The sequence below is a fragment of the Triticum dicoccoides genome, chromosome 4A (assembly GCF_002162155.2).
Source record: "Triticum dicoccoides isolate Atlit2015 ecotype Zavitan chromosome 4A, WEW_v2.0, whole genome shotgun sequence".
NCBI classification, from domain to species: Eukaryota; Viridiplantae; Streptophyta; class Magnoliopsida; order Poales; family Poaceae; genus Triticum; species Triticum dicoccoides.
In genome coordinates, this window is record NC_041386.1 from 243,205,342 (window position 1) to 243,222,876 (window position 17,535).

Consider the following 17,535-nt stretch of genomic DNA (forward strand, 5'->3'; position numbering starts at 1 on the left):
TTTGAGATTTTCACGGCTGACTTTACACATTTCTTCAGCTTCTGTGATTAAGTCGTTGCCAAGAAGTTGGCGTTCACCAGTCTCTGACCAATTGAGAGGAGTACGGCACTTTCTGCCATAGAGAATCTCGAATGGGGCCTTGCCCGAACTTGCTTGGAAGCTGTTGTTGTAGGAGAACTCGGCATATGGAAGACAATCCTCCCACTTCATACTGAAGGAGACGACACAAGCCCTGAGCATATCTTCAAGATTCGATTGACTTGCTCGACTTGGCCACTAGTTTGAGGATGGAAAGTTGTGCTGAAGCGAATGTTGGTGCCCATAGCCTTTTGAAAGGAGTCCCAGAACTTGGAGGTGAAAATGCTTCCACGATCTAAAGATATCAATTGTGGAATGCTGTGCAAGGAGACAATCCTGGAGGTGTATAGCTCTGCTAGCTGAGCTGCTGTGATAGATTCTTTGATTGGAAGGAAATGAGCCACTTTTGTAAGCTTGTCGATGACAACGAAAATATCATCATTCCCACGCTTGGACTTAGGAAATCAGTCACGAAGTCCATCTCGATACAGTCAAAACTTGCATTCTAGAATAGCAAGAGGTTGGAGGAGACCAGCTGGTCGTTGGTGTTCTGCTTTCACCCTTCTGCAGACATCACATTCATTCATGAATTGATCAATTTCTCGCTTCATTCGAGTCCACCAATACAACTGCTTGAGGTCATGGTACATCTTCGTACTTCCAGGATGAATGGATAGAAGGGAATTGTGCGCCTTGTTCATAATGACTTTCCTTAGATCACCTTTAGGAACCACAATCCGGTCCTCGAAGAATAGAGTGTATTTGTCATCAATGTGATAGCACTTGTATTTGGGTTGGCTCTTGGCAATCCCATGTTTCACCTTCTTCACCATGGAATCCAGGAGTTGTGCCTCACGAATTTGATCTTCCAAAGTAGGAGAGACTAGGAGGTTGGCAAGAAAGCCTTGAGGAACAACTTGGAGGTTCAGTTTGCGGAAAGCTTCACAAAGGTCCGGTTGGAAGGGCTTGAGAATTAAGCTGTTGCAGTAAGCCTTCTTGCTCAAAGCATCTGCAATGACATTGGCCTTGCCTGGAGTATATTCAATACTCGGATTGTATTCTTGAATCATTTCGACCCATCGAGTCTGTCTGGGGTTGAGGTTGGGTTGAGTGAAGATGTACTTGAGGCTCTTATGATCTGTGAAGATGTCCACTTTCCTTCCCAACAAGAGATGTCTCCACGTTAATAATGCATGGACAACTGCCGCCAACTCAAGGTCGTGAGTGGGGTAGTTCCTTTCATTGGGCTTCAACTGACGAGAGGTATAAGCCATAACTTTCTTCTCTTGCATTAACACAGCACCGAGACCTTGCAAGGAGGCATCACAGAAAACTTCGAATGGCTTGGATTCATCAGGAGGAGTCAAGACAGGAACTGTGATCAGCTTCTCTTTGAGGGTGTTGAAAGCAACATCACACTCAGGCATCCAGACATACTTGACATGCTTCTAGAGGAGGTTGGAAAGAGGCTTTGCAATCTTAGAGAAATTCTCAATGAATCTTCGACAATAGCTTGCAAGCACAAGAAAACTACGGAGCTGCTTGACATTCTGAGGAGGTTCCCAATTCACAATTGCAGACACCTTCTCGGGATTAACAGCGATGCCTTTGGAGGAGATGATATGACCAAGGTAAAGAACTTCGTCAAGCCAGAACTCACACTTGGAAAACTTAGCATAGAATTGATGCTCTCTGAGTTTGTCGAGTACCAATCTCAAATGCTTGGCACGATCCTCCTTATTCTTGGAGAAGACCAAGATATCATTGAGATACACCAGGACGAAATCATTTGTGTAAGGGTTGAAGATAAAGTTCATCATGCGAGAGAATGTTGGAGGAGCATTGACAAGGCGGAAAGACATGACAATATATTCATAAGAACCATAGCTTGTTCTGAATGCTGTCTTGGGAATATCTTGTTCACGAATGCGAATCTGATGATAACCCGTATGGAGGTCAAGCTTGGAGAATACTTTGGCACCTTTAAGTTGCTCGAATAACTCATTGATGTTGGGAAGTGGATACTTGTTCTTTATCGTCTTCTTGTTCAATGGACGGTAGTCGACGCAGAGTCGTTCTGTTCCATCCTTCTTATTGACAAAAAGAACACCACAACCCCATGGAGATGAACTCGGTCTGATCAGACCCATACGCTCATGTTCATCGAGTTGTTTCTTCAACTCCTCTGGTCCAAGCTTGTAAGAACGCTTGCAAACAGGTTCCGTGCCAGGCTCAAGATCGATAACGAATTCAACTGGCCAGTGAGGAGGCATTCCCAGAAGCTCTTCTGGAAAGACGTCTTGGTATTCACAAACGACTGGAATCTGAGAGATGGCATTCAACTCGCCCTTCTCATTGAGAGAAAACAGTCGAACGGTTTCGTCATGAGCGGCATAGATGATCACATCCTCAGAAGAGTGTGTCAATTGAATCTGCCTGGCAGCACAATCAAGCTGAGCCTTGTGCTTAGAAAGCCAGTCCATGCCGAGAATTAGATCAATATCCGAGTCACCAAGAACAATTGGAGAAGACAGAAATTTATAGTTTCCCATCTTGATAGAAACATCCCGAACCATGGAGCTTGCGTTCATGCATTTACCCAGAGAGACGACTGATAACGGTCTAGGCAAAACTTGGAAAGCCAACTCATGCTTAGATGCAAATGGTCTTGAAATGAAACTAAGCGATGCACCAGTGTCAAAAAGAACTTTTGCAGGAAAGTCATTAACAGGAAGATTACCCATGATCACTTCTGAAGAATCCTCTGCCTGAGCTGTGTTCATCATGTTCACCTTTGCAAACTTGGGATTGTGCTTGACTACTGCATTGCTGGAAGATCTCATAGGAGGAGGAGGCGGAAGGCACCTTTGGTTGAAGCACTTATTTTCATAGTGCCCTTTCTGCTAACACTTGTTGCAAGTAGCCTCTGAGAGCGGGCGATGATAAGGAGCCTTTGACCTTGGAGTTTGAGACTGGGATTTGTTCTGATAGCCTGGGTTGGGTGGGTGGGAAGATCCATTGCCACCTTTGCTCTTCTGCTGGTAGGGCTAGCGAAATGGAGGAGGAGGCAACCAGAACTTCTGGTGCTTAGCTACCACTTGTGATGAAGAAGAAGACCGAACTGCGTCCCTGACTCTCTTCTTAGATGCCTCACACTTGAGCTGAGCAGCTTCTTGCTTTAGTGTCATGTTATCGAATTGATCGAACTTAGTCGGCTCAAGAAGCACGAGAGCTAATTGCAGATCCTCTCTGAGGCCACCTCTGAATTGATAGATCATACTCTTTTCATCAGGAACGTCTTGTTTAGCGAAGCGAGCAAGTTTCTGAAACTGGATATTGTATTGATACATAGGCATGCTGCCTTGCTTGAGATTGCGGAACTCCTCAGCCACACTTGGTGGGATGTGATGAGCTTTGAAGTCTCGGCAGAAATCATCTCAGGTAATCACATGACCTCCTCCGGAATCTCTGTATTGTTGATACCACTCAGCAGCTTGGTCCTTGAGTTGAAACGAAGCAAACTTGACAAAGTCCTCAGGTCTGACATTGCTACATTCAAAATGCTTGCAAATTTCCACGAGCCAATCGTCGGCGTATGTGGCCTCGGCACATTTGCTGAAAGACTTCGGTTGGTTTGCGAGGAACTGGTTGAGGGTAGAAAACTGAGGCTGATTGTTGCCTTGGCCTTGATTTCCTTGGTTGCCTTGACCTTTGTTGCGCTCTTGCAAGAGTTGCAAAAGCATCTGAGTGTTGGCGTTGGTGGATGCCATGACAGCTTGCCATGCCTCCGGAGGTGGAGGTGATGGCGGAGGGTTCGACTGATCCCCATCATTGCGGTCCAGATTCTGATGCGTTGGAGGAGCCATCCTGAAGAGGGTGACATCCGTTAGAATCTTGAAAGACAGATATTCAAGCTGAATCAATGGATAGAAATTGCAACAACCAGTTTACACAATAAACATTCGAACAAAGGATGAACGAATGAATTCCAAAGTAAATCATCACATGTCCATAAGGGTGAGAAGCCACTTAGATCAAGGTAGATGAATAAAGCAACAAGGTACGAATATAAACAAATAAGTGGTAAGGATTACCCAATCACAAACCAAATATCTGCAGGAAGAAAATACTAGAGCTACTTGAATTCCCACCTATAAAACTCCCGAAACTTTTTGGTTATGCAATCAGGTGTTGGGGATACAGGGGAAGCATAATATCTCACCCAAACTAACAATTCCTACATCCAGCTGTATCCATCCTTCAACACATAACGAAGAAACCTTCGGAAATCATGTACCTCAACCTTCGAAAAGCATTTGTTATACGAGTTATGGAAATACTCCCGAACTCCCGCCCTAGTACTAGGTGGCGTCGAGGTTATCTCACCAACAACTGCATAAAAGAGATTTTCGATGTCGGTGAACTCAGGTATTCCAGAACTGCAATGATAAAATTGTGACGACAACACCTCGGAGCTCAACTCCCCGGGACACTGCCACAACCCCTAAATGTCAGGAGGCACCAAGAACAATGTTCTCGTCACAAGACTATCGGAACGATTCCAAGATACCCGCGTGATCCTAAAAAATTCGTGAAATTTGAGGAGAGGAGAGTCAAAACTTCTACGTCAGGAGGCCTCACCAGAGCGACGAAGGGACTGGGGAGTAAAAAGAATCCAACTCTCCGATATATATGTAATCCTAAGACTCAAAACATTTTGTTCTAGACTCAACAACGCCAGCGATTCGATTAAGCAGGGGGCTCCTAAGTCGGGGATGGCTCTGATTACCAACTTGTAACACCCACAATGCGGCTATATCTCCCACGTGTCGGGGCACGACTTAGAGCCATAGCCGCATGGTAGGCTTGTCGCAAGAGGGGTAATCTTCACACATCCCAAGTACTGAATAAGAAAGGGATAAAGAGTTGACTTACAATCACCACTTCACACAATACATAAATAATCCATACATCATCCAAGGTACATTCAAAGGTCCGACTACGGAACCAAAATAAAGTAAGACAACCCCAAATGCTAGATCCCCGGTTGTCCCAACTGGGCTCCACTACTGATCATCAGGAAAGGAAACATAGTAACGGCCCGATTCCTCGTCGAACTCCCACTTGAGTTCAGTATCATCACCTGCACTGGTATCCTCGGCACCTGCAACTGTTTGGAAGTATCCGTGAGTCACGAGGACTCAGCAATCTCACACCCGCAAGATCAAGACTATTTAAGCTTATGGGTAGGAGAAGGTGGTGAGGTGGAGCTGCAGCAGGCACTAAGCTTATATGGTGGCTAACATACGCAAATAAGAGCGAGAAGAGAAGCAGTGCAATGATCAAGAAGCTAAAATGATCAAGAAGTGATCCTGAAACTACTTACGTTCAGGCATAACACAAGACCATGTTCTCTTCTCAGACTCCGCCAAAAAGAGACCATCATGGCTACACACGCAGTTGATTCATTTTAATTAAGTTAAGTGTCAAGTTCTCTACAACCGGATATTAACAAATTCCCATCTCTCACATAACCGCGGGCACGGCTCTCGAAAGTTTATACCCTGCAGGGGTGTCCCAACTTAGCCCATCACAAGCTCTCACGGTCAACGAAGGATATTACTTCTCCCGAAAAGACCCGATCAGTCTCGGAATCCCGATTACAAGACATTTCAACAATGGTAAAACAAGACCAACAAAGCTGCCCGACTTTGCCGACAAATCCCGATAGGAGCTGCACATATCTTGTTCTTAGGGCACACTGTATTGTACAAACTTCCGGTAGGCCAGCCCAGAGTTGCCCTTGGTGGCCACCGGCGGTTGACAGGTTGGACCAACACTCAGAGGAGCACTGGCCTGGGGGGTTAAAATAAAGATGACCCTTGAGTCCGCGGAACCCAAGGGAAAAAGGCTTAGGTGGCAAATGTTAAAACGAAGCTTGGGCCTTGCTGGAGGAGTTTTATTCAAAGTGGACTGTCAAGGGGTTCCCATAACACCCAACCGCGTAAGGAACGCAAAATCAAGGAACATAACACCGGTATGACGGAAACTAGGGCGGCAAGAGTGGAACAAAACACCGGGCATAAGGCCGAGCCTTCCATCCTTTACCAAGTATATAGATGCATTAAAGTAAATAAGATATAATAATGATATCCCAACATATCCATGTTCCAACATGGAACAAACTTCAACTTCACCTGCAACTAGCAACGCTATAAGAGGGGCTAAGCAAAAGCGGTAACATAGCCAAACAACGGTTTGCTAGGAAGGTGGGTTAGTGGCTTGACATGGCAATATGGGAGGCATGATATAGCAAGTGGTAGGTAGCGCGACATAGCGATAGAACGAACAACTAGCAAACAAAGATAGAAATGATTTCGAGGATATGGTCATCTTGCCTACAAAGTTCTCAGAGTCGTCGAAATCTTGATCCTCGTTAGCGTACTTAACAGGTTTCCCGGTCACGTACTTTTCTCCCGGCTCTACCCGAAGCAAGAACACAAGCAAAGGACCAACAATCAATCATGGTGCAATGCACAAGCAACCTGATGCAATACATGGCATGATATGTGAGATGTGATATACAATGCATATGCGTGCTCCCAAGGTAAAGAAAGATCAAGGCATCAACTTGGCAAACCAAGTATGCCGCTGGAAAGATGAGATGATTTTGGTTGAAATCGATATATAGATCACCGGAAACGGATGCACGGTTGCAAATGGCAAGCAAACCAAGGATGACACAATTCTACGATTAACAGCACGATGGCACTTAGAATACAACAAGAAACTAAGCTACCGCACTCCAACATAGCAAAAAAGCATATGGCAGTGATGTACAAGAGATGCTTGACAAAAGATGAACACTGAGCTACGGCTAAATCACACTAGAACAGGTTCAAACAAGTATGGCAAAAGTGCAAAAGATATCAGCTTCACAGACTGTGAAAATACTAACATGTCAAAAACAACATCAGGAAGCAATGTTTAGATCAAGCAAACAACATGCTACAGGAACATATCATGGCAAACAAAAGCATGGCATGATTCTACTAAAAGCATAGATCAAAAATCCCTTACTAAACATGAGCCAAAAAGGCACAGAAGATATGATGACACCCATGTAAACATAGCAAGTTTTATTAACAGTTTCAGACTTAGCATAAAAACAGAGCATGGCATAAACAGAATTATGATAGCAACTTTGCGAGCTCATGCCACTCACCACAAACCATCAAAAGACAACATAAGCATACCAATAGCAAGATGACATGTTCATGAAGCTAACCAAGGCAAGAGAAAGTTAATAGGATGCATGGATCACTAGCAACAACCATGGCAATTTTGATTAACATGTTAACATTCTGCCAGTAACATTTTATAGCAAACGTAGAGCAAAAAAAAGGACATGCTAGACCACTCCATAATTGCAAACAGGGGCATGGATGGATAGAGCATAATCACATGTTCAAAACATTCTTACTGAAGTAACTCAAAATAAGCATGGATCTCACTTTAGCATCAAGTTTACATGGCATCAAAATAATAGCAGGAAAAGGACTTAGCAAAATCCTAAGTCCCTGAAAACAGCAACATCACGGAGCCTAATTTGCATGTTTGTGCTAGTCACCACATAGATCACAAAAATACAAGATAAGCACCCCTGTAAATATGGCATGTTGTAGTTCAAAACTCATGTAGACCTCATGTTCATATGATGCACACATCAAATGCAACAAAATGACAAAACACCCTGATCTGATAAGTACCGGCAATTAACATTTTATAGCACTCTTGCATCTATGAAAATGGCATCATAATGGGCAGTAAAATGCATGGAAATGCTTCTAACATGAAGAGCCCAACGAGACAAACAATTTGATATATCATATGCATGATTTGGAGCCACGGTCACCTAGATAGGACATGATGAACAGGGGCATAAAACATATCAGGGGAAAAAGACTTGGGCAATTTTTACCCTTCGAAAAACAATCTAGGGTTTCGATGGCGCGGACTTCGAGGATCGCCGGTGAGCTCGCCGGAGTTGGAGGAAGACGGCCGGAGCTCGAGGTCTGTGCCAGAGGGACGAGGTCGGCCGGATCCGGGGTCGCCGGCGTCGGAGCGAGCGGCGGCGAGGAGGTGGAGCCGGGGCGGCACGTGGCGGAGGAGGCCGACGACGGGAGGACGAGGTGGCGGCGCGAGCTTCGGGCGGCGATGCAGGACGGCGAGCTCGGCGCGCGGCGGCCGGACGGGCGCGGGACGGCGAAGCGGCGATCGAGCGGCGCGGGCGCGCGGCGGCGCTTCGAGCCAAGGGGCCCGACCTCGGGCCCCGGCGGGCCGCGGGCGGATGGCGACGGCGGCATGACACGTCGCGCCCCAATTGGCGCGGGCGGGCGGCGGACTTGTCCGGTCCAATCTGGACGTGTCCGGCGACGGAGAAAGGTTAGTCTAGGGTTTGGACTAGAAGATTTTTAAAAGAGTGCACATATTTATAGGTAGGTGGAGTTTAGAGTGCCCAAATGAGGTGTGGTTTTCGCCCACACGGTCGTGATCCCACGACGAGAGACATGGAGGTGGTTTATATAGGTTATTGGGCTGATTTGAAGGGGCGTTGGGTTACAACACACAAGGGGCTTTTGCGATTACCCGGTTAACCGTTGGAGCATCAAACGAACTCCAAATGGAACGAAATTTGACATGCGGTCTAACGATGATGTACCAAAGCCACTTGATAAATCTCGGTCGATTCCGAGAACGTTTAACTTCCGTTCACGAAAAGAGACAAGAGGATGCGCCGGTGCATGTGGGAGTGTCGGATTGCGAAACGGACAACAACAAAAATGCTCAAATGTATGAGACGAACACGTATGCAAATGTGATGCACATAATCACATCTGAAAAAACACCTATCATCCTTAAAGTTAATAGATGGATAATACGGAGATAAAACCTAGGGATCAACATTCTGTATTGTGCCACCAAAGCGAGCTGTTGCATTCCACATCAAAACAAGGACCTTTTTATCTCATGGAAGCTATTCCAAACGGTTACGATTCAAACTTCAACAAATTTAACTGAACTGTTTGACGGCAGCCCCACCTGCTATCAATATAGGGGGTGGGAACATTTCGATGGCTTTCTGCAAAATCTCGAATTACGCGTTTAAGGGTTCTTCCACCTTTTCCTTGCATGTAACCAGGATGGTTTCTGCAATTGTCACCAGTCCTGCTGTGAAGATAGTCCGAGGCGGCATCCTGAAGCACCTTGAGCCACAATGGAATTATCATCTCGGCTTCCCCTTGCCTTAGGTACTCTGAGGGCAAAGAACTCACCTGATCAAGTTTTAAAACATTCAGCTAAATGAAACACATATGGCCTCTATATAACACAAGAACTCAGGAAGGTAGCAAAAAATCTTCAGTGCCAAGTTGCAGCATGCGACTAGACTACCATGACCACATTCTATGACTACATCGACAGATTCTCCTTGCATCAGATGTCAAGTATTGAACACCCTTAGTTAGGTTTAAACAGTTACGAAAAATAGTCTGCAAGAATAGCGCTGCTAAACCTTTCCAATCTGGAAGACAGAAATGTACGGTAAGCGGATGGCACAAATTACAGCATATGATATTTTCAAAGTTATGGAACTAACACGAAGATGAGAAAAGCATGAAGGCATGCCTAGCATAATTACAGCAAAACAGTGATCATGGAAATGGTACCGTTGTCTGCAGCCACCCACAAAGGGAATCCCAACAAAGTATCCCCCTCCACATTGTTCTCTCACAGAGGCTACACAATGCCGCCAACTGCTGCAGCATTGTTGCAGATTTATGTACCTGTTGAAGAAAAAATTCAATATTCTGAAACATTTCTATTATCACCTAATCTATCGCTGGTTAGAGCAAAATTAAGAAATATGTAGTATGTAGAACAACAATTAAATCATTAGTATGGCTGTAGTACTAAAATGGAAGAACAGAAGCAAGTTATTATAAGTAGCATCATCAATATGCTAAGGATTAATAGTCGACTTAGTAACAACAAGAGCATCAGTATGCTAGCTTATGCCATGGGAAAATGCAGATAATCTCCAGGTTCCAGAATTTATTGAAAGGCTTTGAGGTGCAAGCATAACACCATGGCCAGTTTTGACACCTCACATAACAAAATGGTGAGTTACAGCAAAAACTGAATGAGGACCAATAGTGCCAAAAAACAACTCGAAAAAGTATTCTTCAAAATCTACCTACCCTTGACAAGGCTGATACACCAAGTAGAGCATAAAATACGTTAGACATAAGACCTTCACCACAGCGTGCCAAAATTTGAACCAGCACCACACCACGTGATTCATCAGAGGGGCATTCTGGAGATTCCAGCACATCAGTAAGGCTAGCATCAAAAAAACCTGCAGGTGTGTATTTCCAAATATTACTTTGAAGTGATCGAATTAGCAACAAAAAAAGTGTTACGCCATGTTAAGCGCAATAGCATGTCATAAGGACTTCATCAGTCAATGATCCTCACTGAATACGAATAATTCAGCAAGTACAAATAGATTTTTAAAGTTCACATAAAAAAAGAAAACTGCCCAAGGTGCTTTCCAAGCTCTAAGTGATATACCAACTTGCTTCGCAAAAATCCTGTGCATAGTTGAAAGTACTACGAAAAATTTACTAAATGTGGTTAAATGATGCCCTACTGTTGCTATACAAATTGGCTGTGCTATCCAGAAGACAAGAGGGATAGAAACTTGTCGGTGCAACAAACCCTGGGTCTGTTGCCCAGATTATGCACAGGCACGAGATCAAGATTGAAGCACCAACCCAAGTCAGTGATTGAAGGACCAAGAGATTTGAAGAACCAACACGCGGTTCAGAGAGACCAAGATCGAGCCAGAAGAGCAAGATATCGGCAAGAGAAGGGCCTCCCTTACCGGGTAGGCGAGCCCGGCAAGGGGCAAGGCCACCGCAAGGAGCAGGCAACCGAGGCACCCCTGGAAGGTCTGTCGGGGCTCGCGGGGGCAGAACCACCCCACCAACCACTCAAGCGCGACCCACGTCATCAATCAGTGCGGTGTCAAGCCGCAAGATGATTGAGTGGCAGCCGTTCGCGACATGGCAGCCATTTCCTACAGAAGAAGTCTACAGATGACACCCGTCATGCGACGTGTCAAGGGAACAGGCGCGGAGCTGGCAAGATAGCCCGGCAAGCCTTGCCGGGCGACCAGTGATGTGACACCAAGCAGCGCATTTAATGCACCCTGTCAGCCCGCAGAGTTAGGTATGATAGCACTGTTTGCTATCATATCAGTGGATAATGACTACTTTGCCATTGTGGTGATCCCTTAATCTATAAAAGGAGGCCCATGGCACTCGTAGGAAGGGTTGGAAAGTTGAAGAACCCAAGCCACCATACGCGCGTAGTCGCCGCGGCCCCGAGGCAAACCCTGCCGGGCAAGTGTACTACGCATCACCACATTCACTCCACCATCAATCCACCAAAGCAGGAGTAGGGTCTTACGCCTCGCGGCGGCCCAAACCTGGGTAAATTGGTGTGTGCTCTCCGCCGCGCTGCCGTACGTTGGTCTGCTCTTTGTGCAACGCGACGTCCCCCTGCCGAATCAGCAAGGGGCCACCCGGTCCCATAGGTGGCCGCGGATATCCCGCGACAAAACTAGACAGAAGTACATTTATGCACTTGAAGTAAAAACACTAACTTGACACAATTGTGCTTCTACCAGCAGTCTGTCCCTTGCACTACTTCATTGGTCACAATTCCAAAAACACTCTGTCCCTACTTGTCTCTTGTACTTGTACATTCGCAGTAAATAAACTAACTTGTAAAGCTTATTCTTCTACCAGCAGTCAACACTCGACAGCCCACGCACTAGTTTATTGTGCACAAAGCATCAACCCTCCCTCATTCTGCGTATCTCGCACTCTTCTTTCGAATGCAACCGGCAAGTTTACTCATTGTACACCTATCTAGCGAACTATGGGAGTAATACGAACATTCAACTGATATATAGCAGAAGGCCATATACAAAAAGTGGTCAAGTGGGACTCACATGACATATATGAAATTGCTGCAAGTGCTGCTCCTCGGTGCATTGCTGTAGAGCATATAGCTGCCTTTTGAAATGACAGCTCGAGCAGCGAGCGAGATGCGACAATAGCTTCCTTGATTAATCATGCAATCAACAGAAGAATTAGTGTCATGTGACGATAGCTTCCTTAATTAATCATGCAATCAACATAAGAATCAGTGCCGTACTGTCAATCCATATTGTGCAACAATAATGAACGAGGAACCTTAACATAATATAAAATGGAACCTTTTGACAGCAGCGGATAAATGCAGATGTGAAGTTTGCATAGGCTTCAATAAGATCGGGTTCTTGATCACATGTGTAAGAAGAATTCAAATTTGATAGTGAAGCTGCAGAGCTAAACGTTTCAATAGTTCTGACACATACAACACTGTATTCTTCCTTGTGGCCAAATTCTTCAATCATGTTGGCAGCTGAAAATGTCGATAATGTCAATGTAGAGTAGACTTTCGAGATACTCCCTCCGTCCCAAAATAAGTGTCTCAGCTTTGTACTAACTCTAGTACAAAGTTGTATTAAGCTTTAGACACTTATTTTGGGACTGAGGGAGTATATTGGAAGAATGTGCTGCAGTAGTAAGTACACTTGGGTGCTATCAGCCTATTGTATGGCACTGTTATTTCTTTTACAATGTAAAACTATAAAGTAGGTCAAAAATGAAGTCCTATGAGCATGGCATAGTCGTTTAAGTAATCAAGAGAACATAGGTAGGGGAATAAGGAAGTAGTAAGTGGTAGCCATTGATCTTCATGGACGCTCTAACTAAAGACAGGATTATGCAGGACAGCTAAGTTTATTCTTGTAGTTGTAGGTGCAAATTGCAAGCCAAACCCCCTTGTGAATAAAGTATCACCCATTACCTGTTCTTAAGAAGCAGTCATGCCTTTGATACAGCAAGAAATTCGTAGATAAGCATTCAAGAATTTTAGGTAACAAAATTTGGAAATGTTGTCCTGCAAAATGCTTGATCAGCATAATGATCTATATACCATACAGCTTGAAATTTAGCATTTTAGAGATCAGTTGAACTTACCACAAGAATGTATGGCCGAAGAAAGAGAACGACAAGCAGCAGTAGATAAACTAGTGTTCTCCATATGAGATGACTGTGAAAGTTTTTCAAGGAGTGGCCAGAATATACCGAAAAGAACCGAAATCGTATCATCATCAATTAGACCAGATGTAATTGACATCGCCAAATGACTGAACAATGCACCCATTCTGAAAACATAAAAGTATATTTGCTTATACTGTAGATCATATCGAATTTACAAAAAGAGGACTTGGAGAGAGCATGCAAAAGATTTGCGTGAATTTTCTGTTAAGAAGAGAGCCAACAGAACCTACAACATATTGCCAACAAGTGGTAACAAATATGTTAGATTAGTAGCAAGGAACTTTAACTGTAATACCCCTTCTCATGTTCGAACTAGTCAAATTATATCAATACTGCCTCTGATAGTTATCAATGACCATTAGTTGAATGTGCCCACTTTCCCATGATACAAATTTTAGCTATGGTCGTTAGCAGAGATTCTATCTCTGCATTTCAACAATTTCACTTCAATGAATGACCGAGCATACATTCTTGACCATCACGAGATGCCTGCTACCATGCTTTTGCTCTTCCACTTTCTTGTTCTGTTCTTCACTTGTTAATCTCAACTGGTTTTAGTTTCTACAAACAAAGTTTCCCGCATGTCTACAGTAACTTTTCTTTTGATGATATTTCTTTTGATGATAGCGAGAAAACACACTACTCCTTTGTGTACACACCAATGCCCACCATATATTTTCAATCATCTAGATCTTACCAACGTGTGCCATTTGCAGAGCTTATAAGTACATTAGTCTATAACTTGTTGATGCAAACCATAATTGTACCCACATAAATATGATTTTCGTTTCTTCAAAAAAGGGCAGCCCGGTGCATGTAGCTCCCGCTTGCGCAGGGTCCGCGGAAGGGTCCGACCACTTTTTAAACTAGAAAAAAATCACTTTGAATTGGCAAACAAACTCGACCCACCATTAACTGGACCATGCTTGAAATAATACATCAAACTTGTAGCAGGAGCGCTGGAAAGTGTGGCACCCTTGAAGTATCATTTCTATTATTAAAATCAAAAAAAGAACACCAGGGCGGAGCATACAAGAGTCAAACATTGTAAGCACCTGTGAAGTCCACGAACTGCGATGTTCAAGGCTTGTGCGTAAGCACTAGAATTTTGCCTTAGCAATTCATCTCTGTCTATGTCAATCTGCATAAGAGGAAAAGAAATGCATTGTGATTTTAGATAAGGACTTTAATAGAGAGCAAACGTGAGACCTACAGCACTGCGCGACCACAAAATCTCCTTCTCAGTTGCATGCATGTGAGGAGGACAAGGCAGATGATGTCATCATGTGACCCCAAACTTGAAATTTCAAAACAAAAAAAAACTCCCAAACCACAAGTCTAATTTACGATCCGTGAAGAGATCCGTCTTCACGGTTGGGTTTTCCACAACAAGGGCTTCGATAATAGATCACATGTGTATGTTTTAGCGAAAAAATTCAACTTAAAAGTTGCAGCCCAATGATTTTAAAGCTGCCACCCAATGATTTATAAAGTTGCCACTGTAAAAAGGGCAGCCCGGTGCACGTAGCTCCCGCTTGGAAAGGGTCCGGGGGAGGGTCCAACCACTTAAAAAGGTTGTCACTGTATTGGTGGTAAAGTTGCCACATGGTAACTTGTTGCAAAATAGGTTGGCAACTAATGCACTACTACTTGGTAACAAAAGAGTCCAAAAAATATTCATAGAAAGATTGCAAATCGAACATACGGTTTAGCCTACAACAGGGTCGTGGCCCATATATCCCAGTTCATTGTTGTTTATCCCCAATCTTTACAATATCTTGAACTCCATTTTGCTTGATTTTTGCCTACATATATATGCCTTGTGTTAGGTGTGTGAGCTCTCATACAAGGTTCATAACCAAGCCCCACTCATTTCCATAACAATTGTGAGGTATTGGTCCTTCAAATACATCAGAAAGAAGTAACTAGGCATATTTCATTTCCATTTAGCTGCTCACACCTTGCTTAGTGTCACAATGTCTAGGGAAAATGGATCTCATCCGGGCCTTCGCGACCAACTGCGTCTTCAAAGCCGTCAAAGATTGGGAACTCCAGCTTGTGAAATTTGGGTTTCCATTGTGGGAAGGTCATTTTGTGGTGTCCATCTTCATGCTCGTCCATGTACTGGCCCTTGCCGAAGTCACCCTGCTCCAGACACTCGATGGCCAGGCGATTGACTGCTGCTTGCTCCCAAACTTCTTCAATGTCCTCTTCAAATTTCTCAAAGACAGCGCCCTTCAGTTCATCCAGAAGTTCTTTCTGGTGGGCAGACAGCATCTCATCTAAAAGGTTGTTGGTCTCTGCGATGGTGGCCATGGAGGATGGTTGCGGGGATTGGCCAAGGATCAGTACATCGATAGCAAGTTGTCACGACCTAGATTACATAGGGGATAGTCGTTGTTGGAATTTCGCCCTCAGGATCGATCAGATCAAAAACATGACGAACGCGCGCACGCAAAAACTTGTAGCCGGGCCCTTGTCATGTCCTTTTTTTCTTTATTTCCTTTACTCTTTTCCACGATACAATATTGGAGCCCTACGCATATGTATATATAAACGCACGTAGCCAGACTACCAACGGGACACGGACCGACTCAAATAACCTAGACGTACACGGACTCCAACTTAAAGCCTACCTGGACTAGTACTCGTACATACACAACTTTGCTTCCCTAATCTAATCACCGACAACGCTGATCACACTACTAATCCTAACTGGACTCAACACATATTTGCTGCAAGATGGCATGCAAGACAATCAAAGCACGTATGCCTAAACTTACCTAATCATAACTAGCACATGTTTGAATTATTCTGACAGTCATGGGTGTTAGGAAGGCAAGGGGGGGTTAGGCTTGGGCGCCGTGATGGCTGGGGAATAAATTGGTTCTGGAGGTAAACTGATTACATGTGTGGTTACATGTGAACTGTCTTTGCTTTATAAGGCAGCTTGGCAGTAATTTAGCTAAGACTTGAACTGACTCCACTAACAAGGAAAGGCCTAAACAGAAACGGAAGACCCTAAACAGAATCCAAACTAACAAGACTAGGAAACCAAGGAAACATATTCGGCTGGGTCCAATACCCTATGACGTGACATAGATGACCATAGTGGCGCCACTAGTTTCTTCAAGATTGAGTTGAAGAGTGGTTATCCCCAAATCCATATGCAATTTGGCGATGAATGGAAAATGACTTTGAAAACCAATTTTGGGCTTTTTGGTTTTGCTTAATGCACACTTGCATGTGTCTCATGAATCATGTGCTTAGACACCTTACAAGAAAATTAGTTGTTGTGTACTTTGATGGCATCTTGATATATAGCAAATCTACTTATGATCATCCTATGCATGTTGCCTAAGTTCTTGAGGTGCTAAGAAATAAGAAACTTTGTGATAATCTTGAAAATGCACATTTTGCACAACTCAACTCATTTCTTAGGATCCATTGTTTCCTCAAATGGCATTGAAGACAATGAGTCTAAAATCGACTCGACTAAAAGTTGGCCTCAATCCACGAATGTGACGCAAGTTCGTAGTTTCCTTGGGTTCGCCGGATTTTACCATTGTTTAGTCAAAGACTTTAGCACTATTGCTTTAACTTTGCATCCTCTTCCAAACAAGGATATGACTTTTACTTGGGTCCATTGCAAGACAAAGCTCTTTTCTTGAACTTTAACACAACTTAAACTTTAGAGAGCTTTGCTCATCTATCTCCCTAAGGGGGGCAAGGCCTCCCTCTTATGTGAGAAGACTTCATTGGAGTTCAAGACCTCCCTTTGTGGAGAAGATTGCTCCATTGGCATTCAAGACCTCCTGGAGATGAACTATATCTTGTTTACCTTTTCCCTTTGTTCTTTGGATACAAGATGCACCTCTTGTATTGACTTTTGCTTTATGAGATGAGTACTTGGTGCCTTGTGGTGAATCTAGCTTCCCTTGTGTCTTTCCTAGTGCTTTTCCCCTCTAGTTCTCCATTCTCTTGTGTTTTCCCCTCAAATCCCCATCCAATTGGTGAAGATCAGTCCACCCCTAAGCTTTGCCCCGCATCAAACTTCTAAGCATATGGAGAAAACCTCGTATAAACTAAGAGCTGAACATTCGGAAATCCATTTTGGCTCTAGGGAGCACATGCTCCTGCGTGCCAAAAATGGATTTTACAAATGTCAAAAAAAAAAGATGTGTTCATTGGCACACCCAAATGGTACATGCAAATTTCC

At 44.0% G+C, this 17,535-nt stretch overlaps 1 protein-coding gene across 3 annotated transcripts in view; it reads right to left on the reverse strand.

The window, feature by feature from the left end:
* Positions 1-8,974: 8,974 nt before the first annotated feature.
* LOC119285723 (transportin MOS14-like) overlaps positions 8,975-17,535 on the reverse strand; it is a 40,760-nt gene continuing 32,199 nt past the window's right edge. For 2 of the 3 annotated variants that reach the window (XM_037565051.1, XM_037565050.1), the window contains 8 exons: positions 14,372-14,457; positions 13,233-13,420; positions 13,060-13,152; positions 12,425-12,612; positions 12,158-12,269; positions 10,338-10,495; positions 9,807-9,923; positions 8,975-9,413 (listed from right to left, as the gene is read on the reverse strand). In XM_037565051.1, the coding sequence (XP_037420948.1) occupies positions 9,129-9,413; positions 9,807-9,923; positions 10,338-10,495; positions 12,158-12,269; positions 12,425-12,612; positions 13,060-13,152; positions 13,233-13,420; positions 14,372-14,457 (1,227 nt within the window). In that variant the 3' untranslated portion in view covers positions 8,975-9,128. The remainder of the gene's footprint in view (positions 9,414-9,806; positions 9,924-10,337; positions 10,496-12,157; positions 12,270-12,424; positions 12,613-13,059; positions 13,153-13,232; positions 13,421-14,371; positions 14,458-17,535) is intronic. The other variant, XM_037565052.1, reaches the window with a different exon arrangement.